This window comes from Rosa rugosa, chromosome 7 (assembly GCF_958449725.1).
Source record: "Rosa rugosa chromosome 7, drRosRugo1.1, whole genome shotgun sequence".
NCBI lineage: Eukaryota > Viridiplantae > Streptophyta > Magnoliopsida > Rosales > Rosaceae > Rosa > Rosa rugosa.
Window position 1 is genome coordinate 14,214,552 of NC_084826.1, and position 18,407 is coordinate 14,232,958.

Below are 18,407 nucleotides of genomic sequence, written 5' to 3' on the forward strand. Positions count from 1 at the left end.
ATTAATGATTGCCTAAGTTTCTATTTTATTGTGTCATTCGCCTTTAATCCTAGACGTTGTGGCCCTAACAAGGCATAATGATTAGGGTTAGAGAGTTCATTCTTGCCTTAGTCGGAAGAATGAATACCAAACGAGAGAAATTGACTTAGTGGCCCTTAACCGGCATTAGGTAGAGAACTAAGTAATCGTTACATTCTAGGTTGTAACTATTGCATGCTTAAATCCCTAATTTCTAGAGCTCTATGCCTTTAGTTCATGTTTTGGTAGCCCTAGTAAGGTACTAATTCATGAGTTAGAGAGTTCATATTTGTCCTAACCGAAAATGTGAATACACTTAGGGAAATAATTCAGCTTAGTAGCCTTGACCGGCATTAAGTACGGGATTTGGTTCTCATGAAGGTATGTTTGTTTGCTTGAAATGTGTTCGTTGCATTGAAATTGCTAGAGAGTGATCCCCGGTACCCAATTCTATCTCTCTTTCATTTTTTTCTTTGTTTTTAATTGTTGTTGTTAATTTTGTTTTTGACTTAGTCTTTTTAGAAAATTACAATCACAATGTTTAATGACAATTTCTACCTCATTGTAAATAGTCATCACTAGGCTCTTAGTTTTGATTACGCTTTGATGAAAACCAAAGCTGAGCATTGCTAAGGCTTGGTGCTTTAGATTTAGCCTTTTTATTTGTTTTACTTTCCTTTATTTGCTTGTAACTTTAGTTCCGACTGCCCAATGATTGTGGGTTAGCCACTAATCCCCGTAAATGTGTATCAAGTCAATGCCCTGCCAGAACTAGCGCTTGAACAAGTACAGAGTAGAGAGTAGAGACCGCCAATTGTCCCCAAAAACTAAAGCACCAATGCGTAACATTAGCGGTGCAGATTTCAATGCGGAAACAATAGAACACTCTAATTATGCAGTGAAATCACAATGAACAAAGAACTCTCAGACTGTAGGGCAACTGATCGTAAATGGCTGGCGATGTGGCTGTGATATTATGGGCAAGTAACGCATAGTTTTAAGGCCTAGATTTAGGTTTAGAACAAGAACGAATCTTCAAATGGACAAGGAACAAAGGATCAAACCTCCAAAATGAGGTAAAACTCATGAATTCAAAAGAAACAAATAGTCAAAGTCTCAATCCTCGTTGCTCTACCAATAGTCGACAAATAAGACTATAGTGTATAGAGTACAGATTTTTTATTTATTCATCTCTCTTGGAGACGCAGAATAACCCTAGTATAATCCTAATAGGAATTTTTGACTTATACTAACAAAATGGAATCCCTACTGCGGACCAAAGAGCGTGATGTCTCGATTGTTGAGAGGCTGTAATGGTCTTGCATTCATCCCACGCTGCATTCAAGTTAATCAAAAGAAGACTTTAATCAAATGCATGTGATTCTTATTTTGATGTGTAGATTGATGAGGTCAGTCGATAAAAATATGTTACTTACATCGACTTGTTCAATTAGCCCCAGCTGTTGTTTTGAAACAGAACGTACCTGAGATGAAAATGTGAATCTTATTACAAGAGTTTCGAAGAAAAACTTTGTTAAGGTGAAATGAAGAAGAGGTCATTGTACCTCTTCGCTTACGCTCCAAATAACTCCTTCAGTGCAAGGAGGGGCCGTGAGTGAGCCTATATATCTATAAAATCGTGAGCTTGGCCATTTTATTAAACTTGGATTAATCACTCCCAAGCGTGCCTCCTTTGTAACACTTAGGGAGGATACATCGTTGCTTATCTGAAAGAAAAAAAAGGTGATGGTAAAATTATGCCACTAGTTTCCTAGTAACCAATGCTATACGTGCAGCCTATTCTTTTTCCATAGCACAACAATGATATTTTGAGCCTTAAATTTACCTTTGACAGGAAAGGATCGGGATTGCCACTTTGGTATAGGAATGCGACTACAGCCACATCGTTGTTCTGGCTTTGGTGAACCATGTGCAATTCCAAATCATAACTGATAAAAAGAACTCTGTTCAGACATATATGAAGTATTTTGGATTTTACAAACAGAGAAGCAAAGAGAAAGAGAAACCTTCTGCCATTAATGAAATGTTCAGAGGATCTGTGCCAATGACATCTTTTGAGCAAGTAATCAGTGCCATTTATTTGAATTGATCCAGCATCACCCTCCCATTGAATCTGCAACAATTTAATATAAACATAATTAAGAAAAATGGAACAGGAAAAGGTAGCGATATTGACACTCTGATGTTAATTACTTGTGATAGCTAAAATTGGAATTCCATTATCGTGCCCTAGAAAAGATTGTAATGAATAATATTAGCTAGGCACTTCCATATTTCCATACCGAAATAGCATGGTGTTCATGCTTCATAGTTGCTTTTGAAGGCTTATAGCTCATGTTAAGATCATCTACTCTTGAGATTGCTTTTCTAGCATTCGAATAGAACAAATCTATTGGCGATTGTAATTTTCCATCTTTGCATTGCTCCAATTCTTCGTTGAGCTCTCCCCAGTGCTCTGGTCCCTTGGGGCTCCCTTGCCTATAATCATACTCCATTACTTCCACTGCACCAAAAAGGCTCCCTTGCCTATTATCATACTCTATTTCTTCCACTGCACCAAAAAGGCTCCCTTGCCTATTATCATACTCTATTTCTTCCACTGCACCAAAAAAAAAAATTAGCTCAGTAGGTAGTGATTATGATGATGATGATGAATTCATGTTCATATATATTTTGGAATTACCTCCTTGGCCTCTGACGGGTCTGATGGGGTGCCAGGACAGAAGAAAAAGAGTGAAAGCAAAGAACTGAAGATGGAATTTCTTTGATTTAACCATCACTACGTCTGCAATGAATAATAGATATAGCATTAAATCTGCAATAGTAAATTTACAGCTATTGCATAATGTAATCAATTCATATCTGATGCTAACTCTACTTGAACGTATATTCACTTCATGTATTTGGTACTCTAATTCAACTTTCTTATTGAGCAATGTTGACAACCTATAGGGGAGATATATATCAAATGCTATAACAACCAATGACTTGTAATCCTGCATTTTTTGGCATGCCAATCTTTCATCGGTACATATTCATGCTAGGTATTTTTAGGAAAACCACCAGCCAGTCAGGTACGTAAGTTAGTACACTAATAACTTACCGTAGTAAAATCACCAGAGGAGTTTTTGTTTTGAATTAACTTCCTATTCAAACAAACGTAAAAGTTAAAACAATGACATCCCATCTTTCTAGAGATATATAAGAGCATCTATAGAAATGATAGCCATTTTGTTGTTAAAATTTACCCAAATTAGCTGAAATAAAGATTAATGGAGAGTCACTTAGCAGTCTGGTGCAGTTGATAAAATAGATAAAAAGGTAAACATGTTTTTCAAAATAGCTAAAGAGCAGAAATAGAGAGTCTGCTAAAGATGCTCTTAGGAGTCTGGTGTAGTTGCTAAAATTGATAAAGATCTAAACATGTCATCCAAAATAGCTAAGGAGTCAACATAGAGAGTCTGCCAAAAATGCTTTAATGAAATTAACAATGATATAATAGTATCTAAAAACTAGTTAATTGACATCTTGAATAAATTCACTAAACGTTGGTAAATAAATTAGCTTATCAAAAAATATATGAAAACTGAAAGGTTGGGATTTATTTAATTTCATATACAATACGAGAACAATTCTCTCCCTCTAATGAATTCTCTAATTAGGAAAATCTAGAGACTTTATTCTTAGACTAATCATTCTCCCTAGTCCCCCAACGTGGGGTTTGCAATTTCGCATGGGATTATTTTACTCATGCAGGATTATCATAAGAAAGTAATTATCATGTATCTTTTGTAGCCGGGCAACATCTAAGTTCTGTTCTCGCTAGGGCATGTTTTAACTTTTCCTCTTTGTGGGAAGGGTATACACCTCACGCGAAAGACTGCTAACGAGAAGTTAATATCGTCTAATTTTATATTTTAATTTAAAAAAAAAAAAAAAAAGAGAATAAGAAAGTAATATTAAGGTTGGAGACTTGGAATACGTGCACAATGACTTCTATGAAAGTGTGAAGAACAGCTACAAAAATTATAAGGCATGTGTTAGTCTTAATTCGTTTTATACGTGGACAATTGAGAGTTAAGGCTGTTAATGCAAACTCAAACATACAAGGATCATTCACAAACACTCTAGATACAAGTCATACAACATATGTTATATATATGGTCAATATATCAAAGAGAAGAATACTAACCTTGAGTGTACACGTTGTTGATCTTTGGGACTTGGGTCTTTTGCTTCTCACCAAGGTCGAGTTCCTCCAATGGGGGACTGGTCCTAAAATATAGAAACATAGACTTAAAAATAAGAAGTACACAACTCTTTATAGGCTATTGTAAAAGCCGCTATATTTTTCATTTTAACGTCAAAAAGCTCAATTACAAATATGACAAACTCTTACTTAAATAGCATAAGAGTCTAAACAAAATTAGGAACAGTAATAAATGAAAAAATAACAAAAGAATAATAAATCTATTCAATTAATAATAAAAATACCGCTAAATTTATGCGTGCAATTATAAATAAAGATATGAGAAAGAAATCAGCATTCATTTGCAGTTAAGTTTATTGTTGCCTTAACTTCGGGTGATAATGTTTAAAAAAAACGCGCTTCAGGCGTGCCTTGAGGCTCAAAAGGCTTAAAACTCACCTTAAAATGAGTCAGTTTTAATGCCAAGGCGATGAGGCACAAAAAGTGCAAAACAAGGCGTAAAAAGCTAAAAAAGCACTACTTAAGGCGCCAAAAGCACACAACTAGCAATTTTTTTTTTTTTCATAAATCAAAACAACAGCATTTGAAATTTCAACTTCGAATCTTTAATTTCATTTTATGTTTGGTAATATTGTTGAATCATATGGCTCTAGTACTTTACTTGTTATGAATGAATGATAACTAATAATGTTTTTTGCTTACTCTTAATGTTATATATATAAGAATTATAATTACATACGTATAGATCGTTTACACCGTAAGGCTTACGCCTTACTAAGGCTCTCCCGAAAATGCCTCGAGCTATGCCTCAGCGTTTTAAAACATTGGAGCCTGATATTAAAGTCACTTAATTGACTTCCATATGTCCTTGTATCATCCTCCCGCGGTTACAAAGCGGCTATATTTTTCATTTTAACATCAAAAAGCTGAATTACAAAGATGACAAACTCTGACTTGAATAGCATAAGAGTCTAATCAAAATTAGGAAAAGTAATAAATGAAAAAATAACAAAAGAATAATAAATCTATCCAACTAATAATAAAAATACCTCTAAATCTATGCGCACAATTATAAATAAAGATATGAGAAGGAAATCAGCATTCATTTGCTGCCAAGTTTATTGTTGCCTTAACTTTGGCTGATATTAAAGTCACTTAATTGACTTCCATATGTCCTTGTATCATCCTCCCACGGTATAAGCTGTTGTAAAAGCGGCTATATTTTTCGTTTTAATGTCAAAAAGCTCAATTACAAAGATGACAAACTCTGACTTAAATAACATAAGAGTCTAATCAAAATTAGGAAAAATAATAAATGAAACAATAACAAAAGAATAATAAATCTATCCAATTAATAATAAAAATACCGCTAAATCTATGAAGGAAATCAACACTCATTTGCTGTCAAGTTTATTGTTGCCTTAACTTCGGCTGATATTAAAGTCACTTAATTGACATGAATGTCCTTGAATCATCCTCCCGCATTATAGGCTGTTGTAAAAGCGGCTATATTTTTCTTTTTAACATCAAAAAGCTCAATTACAAAGATGACAAACTTTGACTTGAATAGCATAAGAGTCTAATCAAAATTAGGAAAAGTAATAAATGAAAAAATAACAAAAGAATAATAAATCTATTCAATTAATAATAAAACTACCGCTAAATCTATGCGCGCAATTATAAATAAAGATATGAGAAAGAAATCAACATTCATTTGCTGCCAAGTTTATTGTTGCCTTAACTTCGGCTGATATTAAAGTCACTTAATTGACTTCCATATGTCCTTGTATCATCCTCCCGCGGTATAGGCTGTTGTAAAAACGGCTATATTTTTCATTTTAACGTCAAAAAACTCAATTACAAACATGACAATCTCTGACTTAAATAACATAAGAGTCTAACATAATTAGGAAAAGTAATAAATGAAACAATAACAAAAGAATAATAAATCTATCCAATTACTAAAATACCGCTAAATCTATGCGGCAATTATAAATAAAGATATGAGAAGGAAATTAGCATTCATTTGCTGCCAAGTTTATTGTTGCCTTAACTTTAGCTGATATTAAAGTCACTTAATTGACTTCCATATGTCCTTTTATCATCCTCCCATGTAGGGCTGTCAATGGGTCGTGTCAGGTCAAGGTATTTATCGTGTCGTAAGATACAAACCCAAAATCCAACCCATTTAATAATCGTGTCAAAAATTTAAACTCAAACCTAGCCTATTTATTAAACAGGTTACCCGTTTCCAGCCCCGCTTAACCCATTTAATAAATAGGTCGTTTCGTGTTAGACAAAATGACCCATTTAAGGGTTAACAATGCGACCCATTTAATTAAAAAAATGCATAAATTGAATAAATTCACTAAAAACTCCACAAGACGAAGAATATAAAATTATATATAATTCATAAATAATTAAATCCAATAATTATAAAGCAAAATATTTCAAATTGTCTAATCTTAAGACCAAATACTCCCAACATCCAAAATTTCAAGAAGAAGTATAGCATAATTAGGTTATACAGGTTCACTTCGTGTTGGCGGGTTGACCCTGCCGTGGCCGACCCATTTATTAAATGGGTCATGGCGGGTTGACCCACGGTCGACCCACTTTTTATTTCGTGCGAGTTCGAGTCGTATCGGAATTGACAGCCCTACTCCCGTGGTATAGGCTGTTGTAAAAGCGGCTATATTTTTCATTTTAACGTCAAAAAACTCAATTACAAAGATGACAAACTCTGACTTAAAGTCTTAAATAACATAAGAGACTAATCAAAATTAGGAAAAGTAATAAATGAAACAATAACAAAAGAATAATAAATCTATCCAATTAATAATAAAAATACCTCTAAATCTATGCGCGCAATTATAAATTAAAATATGAGAAGGAAATCAGTATTCATTTGCTGCCAAGTTTATTGTTGCCATAATTTCGGCTGATATTAAAGTCACTTAATTGTCTTCCATATGTCCTTGTATCATCCCCCTCCCGAGCAGTGGTAAAACTGGCAACAAAATTGAAGCCCACAGTAGACCTTGTAAGATAGCTAGCCTTGCACACCATGACTTCAATTCACTACTAAGATAGCCTTATCATGATGAAAGTTTTTCAGTTATAGGACAAAGGCCAAAATTGACAACACTTGGTAATAGACTTGGAGTAAAGCCTTAAAGAAAAGGAAACACCATAAAAATAAACATTAGTGGAATTGAGACGAGTAGTGGTAAGACTGGCAACAAAAATGAAGTTTATGATAGACCTTGTTAAATAAGCTTGCACACCATGTCGAAAACTCTATATTCATTTGTTTATCTAATTATATAGCTCTAGTATGTAAATATATGACATCATGTTTTAGTCATTTTCAATAAAAAGAAACTATATCATTTACTATGTTACTTGAATCTAGTAATAGTAATAGGGACAATTGTCCAAACAGTGTCTGAATTTTTCTAGACTATTAATTTTCATACCTGTATTTTGAAAAATATCAAAATAGTACCTGATGATTTAAGCTCGACCCAATATTACTCGCACAACGTAGCCTAATTTACTTCTCAATATCTTAGCCACTGGGTCAACAATTGTTGGTTGTTAATCATCCTCTCTTTCAATAAACTAAATCTAACACTGAGAACACCAAGAACACCAACACCTCCATTGAGAGCCGCAGAAGTCAGCTACCTACCTCAGTTTTATATCAAGAGAAAAATTTGAACTCAGGTTCTTTACTCCTAATGGAAGCTCTGGTACTAGAAGATATGTTGGAATTCGGTTTTACAGATCAAATCCACAGACTGTCGTGTCGGTTCCAAATAGAGACAACCATCTTTTAGATACTCGTGGAGTTCTCTCTATTGCAGAAGATGGAAATCTTAAGGTGTTGGATGGCAATAGAAAAACCTACTGGTCAGCAACTTCATTATTCTGATGAGATGGCTTCTGCAACTCTCTACTTGCTATCAAACTGGACTCTGCATTGGCCTTCCCATTCTAGTCCGAATCAAACACACTCAACCACACCTGAGCCGCCGTTCGGATTCGGAATCAAATTCAATTTCAAGTATACAGAGAGATATATAGAGCTCGACGAACTAACCAACTTTTATACCTAAATTGAAATCGAAGGTCGCCGGAAAAGATGGAAACTCGCCGAAAAAGTCAAAATATTCTTTCATTTGATTCTCTCTCTACAAAGCTTCTCTAAAGAAACTGAGCCTACAGACACGAAGGGAACATCAAGATGAAGCCATCGCCTCGATTTGGCCTGAATCGGAAACTACACCGGTAAATCCGAGAAGATTTCGGGCTTCGCTCTGCCACCGTCACCGGTCGTTCGGAGTCGGAACGACCGGGTAGCGCTTCTCGCCACCGAGAAGTGTCCAATGGTGCCGGTCGGACGTCCAAGCGAGGCCGGAAATTGGAGGTTAAGACACCCAGAGACATTTGAGTGTCCAAATCAATTTCTGGAAATAGCTTCCCAATCTTGGCCTTTACACACTTGCTTCTCCTCTGCTCTGCATCAAAATCAATTTCTCGTTCTTCTTTCTTTCTTCCTCTAAAGAGCACTATTGTGAAGTGAATCAATCAATCAAATAAAGAGAGAAAGAAAAGAATCCGAAAGCATCTGGAATGAGAGGGGGTTAACTCCAAAAACAAGTTTTTTGTTTTAGAAGTACCGCTTTTACCCTTAAAAATTTAACGAAGTTAACGTTTTTACTGTTTCTGTATATGAATATTGGGTCAGGCTTAAATCGTCAAGTACCATTTTGATATTTTTCAAAATACAGGTATGAAAATTAATAGTCTGGAAAAGTTCAGACACTGTTTGGACGATTTTCCCTTAGCAATAATCCTAATACTATCATGAAAATACTTATGTTTGTATTTCTTAATATACATGTATGTGTACAGAAAACTAAAATATATATAGCTAATATTTAGATAATCAATCAAGTCTGTAATCAATTTTTCCGGTAATATTCCATTTTAGTTTTATCGATTTTGACTACCAAAAAGTCGGTCTATCAAATTTAAAATATCGATTGATACTCCTCCGTTGCTTAGCTGAAAATTCTTAATGCTTAAGATCTCAAAAACACTTATGTCGACGACAACATCGTCTCTAAAAGATAAACTTGTAGTCTTGTACCGACGAACAAACAGAAACATCTGGCTTTCCTTATCTTCTGTGCACTCCCGCCAAATGTGAAGGTACATTTCCTCATGGATATACCTGTCACTGTAAGCCTTCAAAACCCACCTCTCCCACCCAAACAGTTCCACACCAAAAACCCAACACCAAAAGACTTGAACTTGCTCATAAAGCACCACGCCAACCTCAAAAACGACCATGCAATCCTCTCAACCTATACCCACATGGAGTCTCTTCGACTGGCGCCGGATAACTCCTCTCTCCCTCTAGTTCTCAAGGCCTGTGCGCGGCTGAGCGCCGTCGAGAGAGGGAAGGGGATACATTCGAGTATTCGGAACTCGGGTTTGGATAAAGATGTGAGGATTGGGACTGCCCTTGTTGATTTCTACTGCAAAAGTGGGCTCATTGATGATGCAGTGAAGGTGTTTGATGAAATGCGTGAGAGAGATTTGGTTCTGTGGAATGCTTTGATTCATGGGTGTGTCGGGTGTGGTTGTTATCAAGAGGCTATATGCTTGTTTAGGGAGATGCAGAGTGAGGGGTTGAAGCCGAATTCGCGCAGTGTGGTTGCATTGCTTTTGGCTTGTAGGGAGGTTTCGGAGTTGAGATGTGGGAAAGAGATACATGGCTATGGTTTGAGGAATGGATTGCTTGATTTGGATGCTCATGTGGGGACTGCTTTGATTGGGTTTTATATGAGATTTGATGTCAGAATGTCGCATCTTACATTCGATTCGATGGTTGTGAGGAATGTTGTTAGTTCGAATGCAATAATTACAGGGTATGTTGATGTTGGGGAGTACTTGATGGCGGTGAAGCTTTTCGTGCAGTTGCTTGTGGACGGGGTTGAGTTTGACTCTGTTTCGATGTTGGTTGTGATTCAGGCTTGTGCGAAAATTGGATCTGTTGAATTGGCTAGGCAAATTCATCAAATGGCTATAAAGTACAGCTACAGCAGTGATCTTTTCATTGTAAATGCATTGCTGAATATGTATAGTGAGTGTGGACGTATTGAATTATCGCATGCATTATTTGAAACTGTCCCAAACCGTGATGTAGCTTTGTGGAATTCCATGCTAGCTGCATACAGTGAATATGGTTTTTATGAGGAAGCCATGAACTTATTTTTGAAAATGCAAACAGAAGGAATCGTGGAAGATCAAAGAACTGTTTATATAATGTTGTCATTATGTGAAGAATTATCTGAAGGCTTGATAGAGGGTAAAAGCTTGCATGCTCTTGCATGCAAGAATGGGATGGAAATGGATGTTTCTCTCGGAAATACATTGTTAAGTATGTATGCTGAATTTAACTGTGTGCAGTCTGTTAAGAAGGTTTTTGCTGAGATGAAAGGTTCAGATGTTGTATCATGGAACATTCTGATCAGGGCATTGGCCTGCAATGGATTGCGAGATGAAGCATGGGAAACATTTGGTGTCATGCGAGAATCTGGAACCAAGCCAAACTCACACACCATAATATCTGTCCTTGCTATTTTTGAAGCTGAAACTTGTGTAAATACAGTGCGAGCGATTCATGGTTTTGTAATGAAACATGGTATTGAAGTTGACCTATCTTTGAATACTGCACTAACAGATATATACATGAATAGCAGTGATGAAGCAGCAGCTAGGACTCTATTTGAGAACCGCCCCTGTAGGGATGTGATCTCATGGAATGCTATAATTGCCAGTTACATCCGAAACAATGAAAGCAATGAAGCTCGGTTACTTTTCAACCGTATGATTTCAGAAGTGAAACCCAACTCTGTCACGATCACAAGTATTCTCTCATCATGTACCCAAGTTGCATCTCTGCCTCTAGGTCAATGCTTGCATGCTTATGCAACTAGGAGGCACTTCTCATTTGACTTTGATTTGTCTCTTGCAAATGCTTTTATATCTATGTACGCTAGAAGCGGTAGTATGCAAAATGCTGAAAAGATCTTTAAGAGTTTACCAACGAGAAATGTTATATCATGGAATGCCTTGATAACTGGCTACAGCATGCACGGTCATGTATATGATGCTATTCTTGTGTTCCAACAAATGTTAGAGGATGGTTTCCAACCAAATGGTTCAACTTTTGTAGCTGTACTGTCTGCTTGCAGACATTCTGGTTTGATAGAGATGGGATTGAAGCTTTTCCACACTATGGTACATGATCTGGAGATAACACCCGAGCTTGTTCACTATGGTTGTGTCGTTGACCTTCTTTGTCGTGCAGGCCGCTTAGATGAAGCTAGAGAGTTTATCGAGTCAATGCCTATTGAACCAGATGCATCTGTGTGGAGGGCTTTGCTCAATGGTTGTCGAGTTAATTCTGCGCCTGAGTTAGCTGGAGCAATCTTTGAGAAACTTGTGGAATTAGAACCCATGAATGCAGGGAATTATGTTCTGCTATCTAATATATATGCTGCAGCAGGTCTGTGGTTAGAGGTCAGGAAGATAAGAACATTGCTGAGGGAAAAGGGTTTGAAAAAGCCTCCAGGAACAAGCTGGATTGTTATTAAAAGTCAGGTCCACTCTTTTGTTGCCTCAGACACATCACACCTTCATTCAAACAGAATTTATGCTTGTTTAAATTCTCTGTCAGCCTTAATCAAAGAAATTGGTTATACTCCTGATCTTCAAGGGGTTTTGCATGAAGAAGAGAATTAAGTTGAAAGAGGTGACAGAATCTTGGTTATTTCTTATTGCTGAGGGTTGGGTTCTATTCATGTGTGCGATCTTAACATGAAGACCTTTGCATTTGTTCGAGTCCCTGCTCATGCTGAATTACTTTTAGGCTTGAAGAGCAATTCCCTGAGATGCTGTGAGATGAAAGAAATTCCAGGAATATGAATTTCTCAGCATGATGGAGCCACCAGCAGCAGTCTCAAAAGCGTGAAAGAACCATGAGCATCAATCTCAAAAGCATGAAGATTCCAAGTTTGCTTCTGAGTTCCTGACCAGATTGTTTTCACAAACAGATAAAAAGATTGAACTGTATATACATGATTCTCACTGATTTCGTTGTTCTCAGGCAGAGCATAGTTATTATTTCATTCTTTCTGTTACTATGTGGCAACCCCACATGTCCATGTCCATGATATGTATAAAATGTTCTGATATCAAACATTTGTCACTTCTTATAATATAGCCAATCTAGAATTACAAAGCTCATGGTTCACACTTTCTTTTTGAAGAAAAGTTATGAAGTCCATTCCACAATCAAAATAATAGAAAGCTTATATTTGAAAAGAAAATACAGGCATTACTGTTTTTAACATGACTAAGGAACAAGGAAAATACATTTACACAAGCTAATACAGATGTTATTTGAGTGCCAATTTATCCATTGTGATGGTATACCGATATGCAACTCAATAACAAGACAGCAGCAGTAAAGCAGTAAGGAAGCATAAAATGGAAGTTTACATATACATGATGTGCAAGTCAAGCTTCATATTATGGTGCCCTTTGCTGCATTTTACGAGCAACAACTAGGAGGTGCTTGATTTTCTTGGTTCTGCTTCAAAATGTTTCTCTTTGCTACAGTAGAACCCTCTTCTAAGAGGCTAGGAATCTCCATTATCTGTTACACAATTCCAGCTGGTTAGAATTGGGAACAGAAAAAAAAATATTTATCATATGACTAGATAATCTTGGTTGCCTACTCTATAAGTCTATATAATCCCATGGTGGACTCCTTATGATCCTAGGTAATTATCAACAGTTAAGCTGCTTAAATATATGAACAAGTTATAGGGATATGCATCAGTCAACAAAGTAGAAACACTTGCATGACAACTTTGATTCTGAAGTAATAAATGTACTTATACATACTATGCAATACCAGCTAGCTCAAGTTCCTTTCTGAAGTTCAAATACAACTATAAAATGAGCTTACTGCTTACATATCTCCCTGCTATGTGACTAGCTAATTTACCCATATGTGTATCTGTTAGAGAAGAAAGCCGGTTTCTATATCAGTAGTAGGAGCTAAGACGACGTTCTTTTGTGGGGGATAAGCTGATTAACATATATTTTTGGTGAACTGAAAATAATTCTCTTAAATTTGTAAAAGATTACTAAGAGCAGATAGAGGCTTGGTCCATACTGTGTCAGCTGGTTTATTTAGTACTATTAGGGAGTAGGATGTCCATGTCAGTTTAGGATTCATATGCATTTTGGACAACTTTCTGGCATCACTAGGGTTTTTCATTGTAGTAATATTCTTAAAAAGAAAAGGAATATATGTATATATATGAGAATCAGGTTCGCAAGTTAGTTTTCTTCTTTTTTCTGTTTACCTGAAACATTTGAATGTCACAAAGTCATTACAAAGAAGAAAAAAAAAAAAACTTTCTCAGAAGTACCTTTAATGCTAGCTCTTGAAAGCAACGCTCCACATTTTCTCTAGTCTTAGCACTACATTCAAGAAACATGCATCCAATATCTTTTGCAAGAGCAATGCCCTCTTCTCTACTCACAGCCCTCTCAGATTCCTGAAATTACATATAACTTCTTTTTAATACGATCCAAGAAATTGAGACAACAAGAAGAGGATTCTTTTCTACAACTACATTGAGGGGCATCTTATTATCTTGTGACATATATGAAGAGCATGCTACTATATAATAAGGCATTCCTGGCTGTCTATTTACTGCTAGAGAGAAAAAAGACTCCAACACTATGATCCATAGTCAGGACACTGTTTTCTTGTTCATTTTCAGAATAAAGTTTTCGAGGATCAGATACAGAGACTGAAACTTACTCTGTCAACTTTATTCCCAACAAGCACCTTGACACAGTCCTGATTAGTTGAGTACAGTTCCACTTCTTTAGCCCATACATCTGATAAGTTGGTAAAGGTGTCTCTCCGAGTCACATCATACACTAAAAATAAAGCAGATGAATCATCTGTTAATCAAAATCGGACAACTATAGTATGTAAAGGTTTTATGAGAACTTCAGATTATAAATTCAAAGTACTGATAAAAAAGGCCGGAAGGCAGGGGAGAATGTACTATACTTGAAGAACTCAAAATTATTAGTAGTTATATAGAACTACTCAAACTCTATTCTCCCCTTCTCATAGTTTCACATGCAATACGCTTATTAAACTTTAGATAATAGTTACATGTGAAAAATGAACACTAACAAGAGAAATGCTAGAACTTGCTCTGTAGTTGCTAGATGGATATTGGTTCCATTTTCCTTTAATAAAGAGTTGTGAATGTAGATATTTCCAGAAAAAGTGAACGTACCGAGAATGATTCCTTGGGCACTTCTATAGTAAGAGCTTGTTAATGTTCTAAACCTCTCCTGTCCAGCTGCAATAACAAAATGATTTGTCATATTAACAATGCATCATTAAACTTCAACATTTAAAATCATTAGAAATAAGGGTGTTAGCTCTGAAGTCCCTTAACAGATTTATACTCTTTTCCCATCATCCAATGTAGAATGGGCCATAATCAAAATTGCATCATAGAACGAAAGAATACACAAGTTCCACACGCAGTACCTGTATCCCAAATTGTCATCTTAATTCTCTTCCCACCAACAGTAAGCAGCTTAATTTTAAAATCCACACCTGCAATCATAGGAGCAAGACCCATCAAATGCATGAATCAGAATGGTTGTATCAATCAATCCAATCACAAATTCTAATACTTGTACAAGTTGAATGTATCAGAATGGTTGTGTCAATCAATCCAAAGTATGAATTCACATACATATGAAACACTAAAAGCTACCAACTTTCCAGGTCCCCTCCTTGGAAGATCACAAAAAGTCTAATCCTTTTTCTGAGTCAGAAATGCATTAATTCAGTTCTTGCTAACTGAGTTGCATCACAAGAAGAAAAGCAGGCAGAAAATGTAGAAAGCTATGACTGAGCAAAACACAAGAACCCCATACAGCACAAAGAAAAAGCTAGCTATTCAAATTTCAAAACCAAATTAACAGTAATAGATCCAACAGTTCATCTCAAAAAGACATGCAGTAAAAGGGTCTCTTCCACAGCAAATGAAATGCCAAGCTAAAAAGCAAGATACAGAAAATGGGTTACCAATGGTGGGAGCAAGATCGTCGACAGAGTTGGAGATGAAGCTGACAAGAAGACTACTTTTGCCAACGGCAGAGTCTCCGATCAGCAAGATCTTGAACGACAGATCGTAGTTGCTGCTCTGCCCTGAAGAACTCATTTTTGGTGATGATGATGATCAATGCTTTTGTGGTTCTGCCAAAGTGTCAATGTCTCTTCTCTCTCTCTCTCTCTCTGAGAATTAAGTACAGTGAAAGAAATGTATATAATGGTAGAGGAGAGAGAAGAGAAGGAGGGTCTTTTTGAAAAGAACGGAATGGGGGAGAGAGGAGGCTAAAGAAAACGGCTATACCAGAACTACAACTACCGACGTATTTATTCTTTTTTCTTTTACTTTGCTTTGCTTTTCATATTATTAACCCCGGTTTTGTCCTAAAGCTCTCTTCTTTCTGTGAGTTTCAGTTGTGTGTCCAACAATGGAGGGACTCGAATTTATTCTCTTCGCACGGAAGATAAACCCTGGTTTATTATATTTATGCATGGTGGACAAGAGCAAGAATAGCCCCATTTGAAAGCATCATTCAATAGTATATAGATTGCCAAAAGTAAAAAACTAGTAGTGCATATAGGTATCAAGTTAAAGGGGATGAAATATTGGAAATTGGAATCCATGATGCTCGGAGCCTCGGATAAAGATAGGCATGAACCGGGGTAGACTTGTAGCACAGGTGATTGAGAATATATTATCTTTATGTAGTATCAAATAATTAAAATTATGTGTTTAGTTTTTCTTATAAAATAATATAAACGCAATGAGTGAGAAAATAAAATGTGATCGAGTCTAATAATGAAAAAAAATTTGGCCGCCAATGGAGAAATTTTTGTTTGGTGTTTGTAGGACTAATTGGAGGTTAATTTGAACTTAAGATGCAATCTCGTGTATTATAGACTATAGGGCTCGTTACACAATTTGAACTTGAGTGTAGGAAATGACCACACATTGCTTTTTGATGTTCAAAAAGTTTGAATTTATCTCCTAAGTTGAAAAATAATATGATATTTTTAATGAGACTAAATGAAAGTGTCATTGTTCTAATGCCTTAATTTGTTTATCTCCTAAGTTGAAATGAATTTTATAAATTGATATGCATCATCAAACAAGGGTCTCGACCATGACAAGTGTCAAAGATCACATAATAAGGTTAGTATGTGATATCTAACAATTGACCATACCATTTACCATGTGCTTCTCATCTTCAGTTACTTTTACTTACCATACCATTTCCATTTGCCAGCTAGTGCAATATCCCAAGTTAATGATATCAGTATATATTGTACGGATTTGATGTTGAGATTTAGAGGGCAGTATCAACTAAACATATGAACGTTCCAGGAGCAGATTGGTCCACAATGAGTCAAAAAGAGACTAGAAAATTGCATTACGATATGAAAGCGTGGGAGAAAAATAGCATAGAATAATGTAGCACCTGATGGTGAGGAGGCACTATCATTGTATGGTAAACAAGCAACTAAGCAAGTCATTGTAACCAGAGGAAAAAAGAAGTGATCCCACCATACGCATTAGCCATATTATCATTCAAGAACTACAAAACAACGTGTCTCTTATCTTCACCTACCAAAGTTTCAAACCAGAACTATTCATGTCCTAAACAGGCTAGGCCAAAAATAAGCACATCTAATTTTCAAGCTTTTAGTTCTAAATCCCAAATGTATATCAAATTATGCACTACTGTCTCCTCTGGGCACACATTTAAAAGACAAACTCCACTTTCAGAAAAGAACCCCTTTGGTTCAGGCCTTTATGTATATGATGAAAGCAGCCTTTTGTTTGAAAGATACAATGGTTTGGGGATGGTGACTCTAATCTAGGCTTTCTTAGTCTCCGTTCAACACACATGAGCATGCTCGGGTGGGTTTGTTTATTATCTAAAGAACACTCATCAGAATGTTGTTTTCTTTGAAAGTCTTTGATTATTCCGTCGTAATTAACGAGAGGTGAATTTTGTTGGTGATAACTTCATTGGTTTAGATCATTTACAATTTCTGCCTAATCTTTTATTTTACCAGTCGATTGATCCCCTTGATTATTAATCATATGAATTATCACAAAATTGAAAGCTTAGCTTTTTTTGGCGGATAGATCCAAAACATGTACTCAAAGTTTTGTGTTATAGTTTGTACTCTGTAATACTAATTCTGGATTCTGTCCCAGTATTTTTATTATTTGCACCCCTTACTTTTTTCTTTTTCCATAGAACTGGAACATGGGTAGAATGTAGGTTTATTAAGTTGAGAGATACTAGAGTTAAAGTATATACTAGGCTCTAGATGTATCATTATATGTAGACTAGAAATTAGTGTCATACGTATAATATTATCGTTAATCTGTTTGCTTATCTTTTGTAACATCATCATTAATCCTGAGATATAATGATGCTCAACTAATCCCCACTACCTGAAAAGAACTTGAGAAGAATAAATACAGATCATTACAGAAGCAAGCAGAAAACTAAACAGAAGGAGCTAGCAGCCAGGAGAGACTTTGGCCCATCAACGTTTGGTGGTGTCTCTTTCTTTGCAATTAATACAATATAGGAATTGCAGCACGTGACCTCCATCGATCAGGTCATGACCCCTCTAGCTACCTGGTGATGGCAACCTCCATTGCCATCAAACCGAACAAGTAGACAACCCACCTGAAGATGAACTATACATATACTCATTGCATATTAGAGAGACTTGTATTATGAAGAGGTATATGATAGTAGAGCTACGTACATATATTACAGAAGAAAGATTACCTCCGCTTACTGTTTTGTACATTCAATATCTCATCTGGCGGTGAAGATATGGCTGCCTAGGTCATCAGAATCATATTCATCCATGTAGATTGGGCTAGAAATGGCTTAACAGCTTCTTAATAAAGAATGGAAAATATTTATA

The 18,407-nt window shown here is 36.0% G+C and overlaps 3 protein-coding genes across 3 annotated transcripts; 1 reads left to right on the forward strand and 2 right to left on the reverse strand.

The window, feature by feature from the left end:
• Positions 1-1,284: 1,284 nt before the first annotated feature.
• LOC133722888 (alpha carbonic anhydrase 7-like) lies at positions 1,285-2,816 on the reverse strand. The gene is made up of 7 exons (XM_062149747.1): positions 2,723-2,816; positions 2,322-2,638; positions 2,046-2,152; positions 1,865-1,967; positions 1,584-1,745; positions 1,455-1,502; positions 1,285-1,353 (listed from the first exon to the last, which is right to left on the reverse strand). The coding sequence occupies exons 1-7, from the start codon at positions 2,814-2,816 to the stop codon at positions 1,285-1,287; spliced, it is 900 nt and encodes a 299-aa protein (XP_062005731.1).
• A 6,551-nt stretch (positions 2,817-9,367) lies between these two features.
• Positions 9,368-12,459, forward strand: LOC133723009 (pentatricopeptide repeat-containing protein At3g53360, mitochondrial-like). Its single transcript, XM_062149845.1, has one exon. The coding sequence runs from the start codon at positions 9,482-9,484 to the stop codon at positions 12,068-12,070; it is 2,589 nt and encodes an 862-aa protein (XP_062005829.1). The 5' UTR covers positions 9,368-9,481; the 3' UTR covers positions 12,071-12,459.
• A 151-nt stretch (positions 12,460-12,610) lies between these two features.
• Positions 12,611-15,804, reverse strand: LOC133723010 (ras-related protein RABC2a). The gene is made up of 6 exons (XM_062149846.1): positions 15,468-15,804; positions 14,922-14,990; positions 14,662-14,727; positions 14,169-14,290; positions 13,771-13,899; positions 12,611-12,986 (listed from the first exon to the last, which is right to left on the reverse strand). The coding sequence occupies exons 1-6, from the start codon at positions 15,601-15,603 to the stop codon at positions 12,882-12,884; spliced, it is 627 nt and encodes a 208-aa protein (XP_062005830.1). The 5' UTR covers positions 15,604-15,804; the 3' UTR covers positions 12,611-12,881.
• Positions 15,805-18,407: the final 2,603 nt, after the last annotated feature.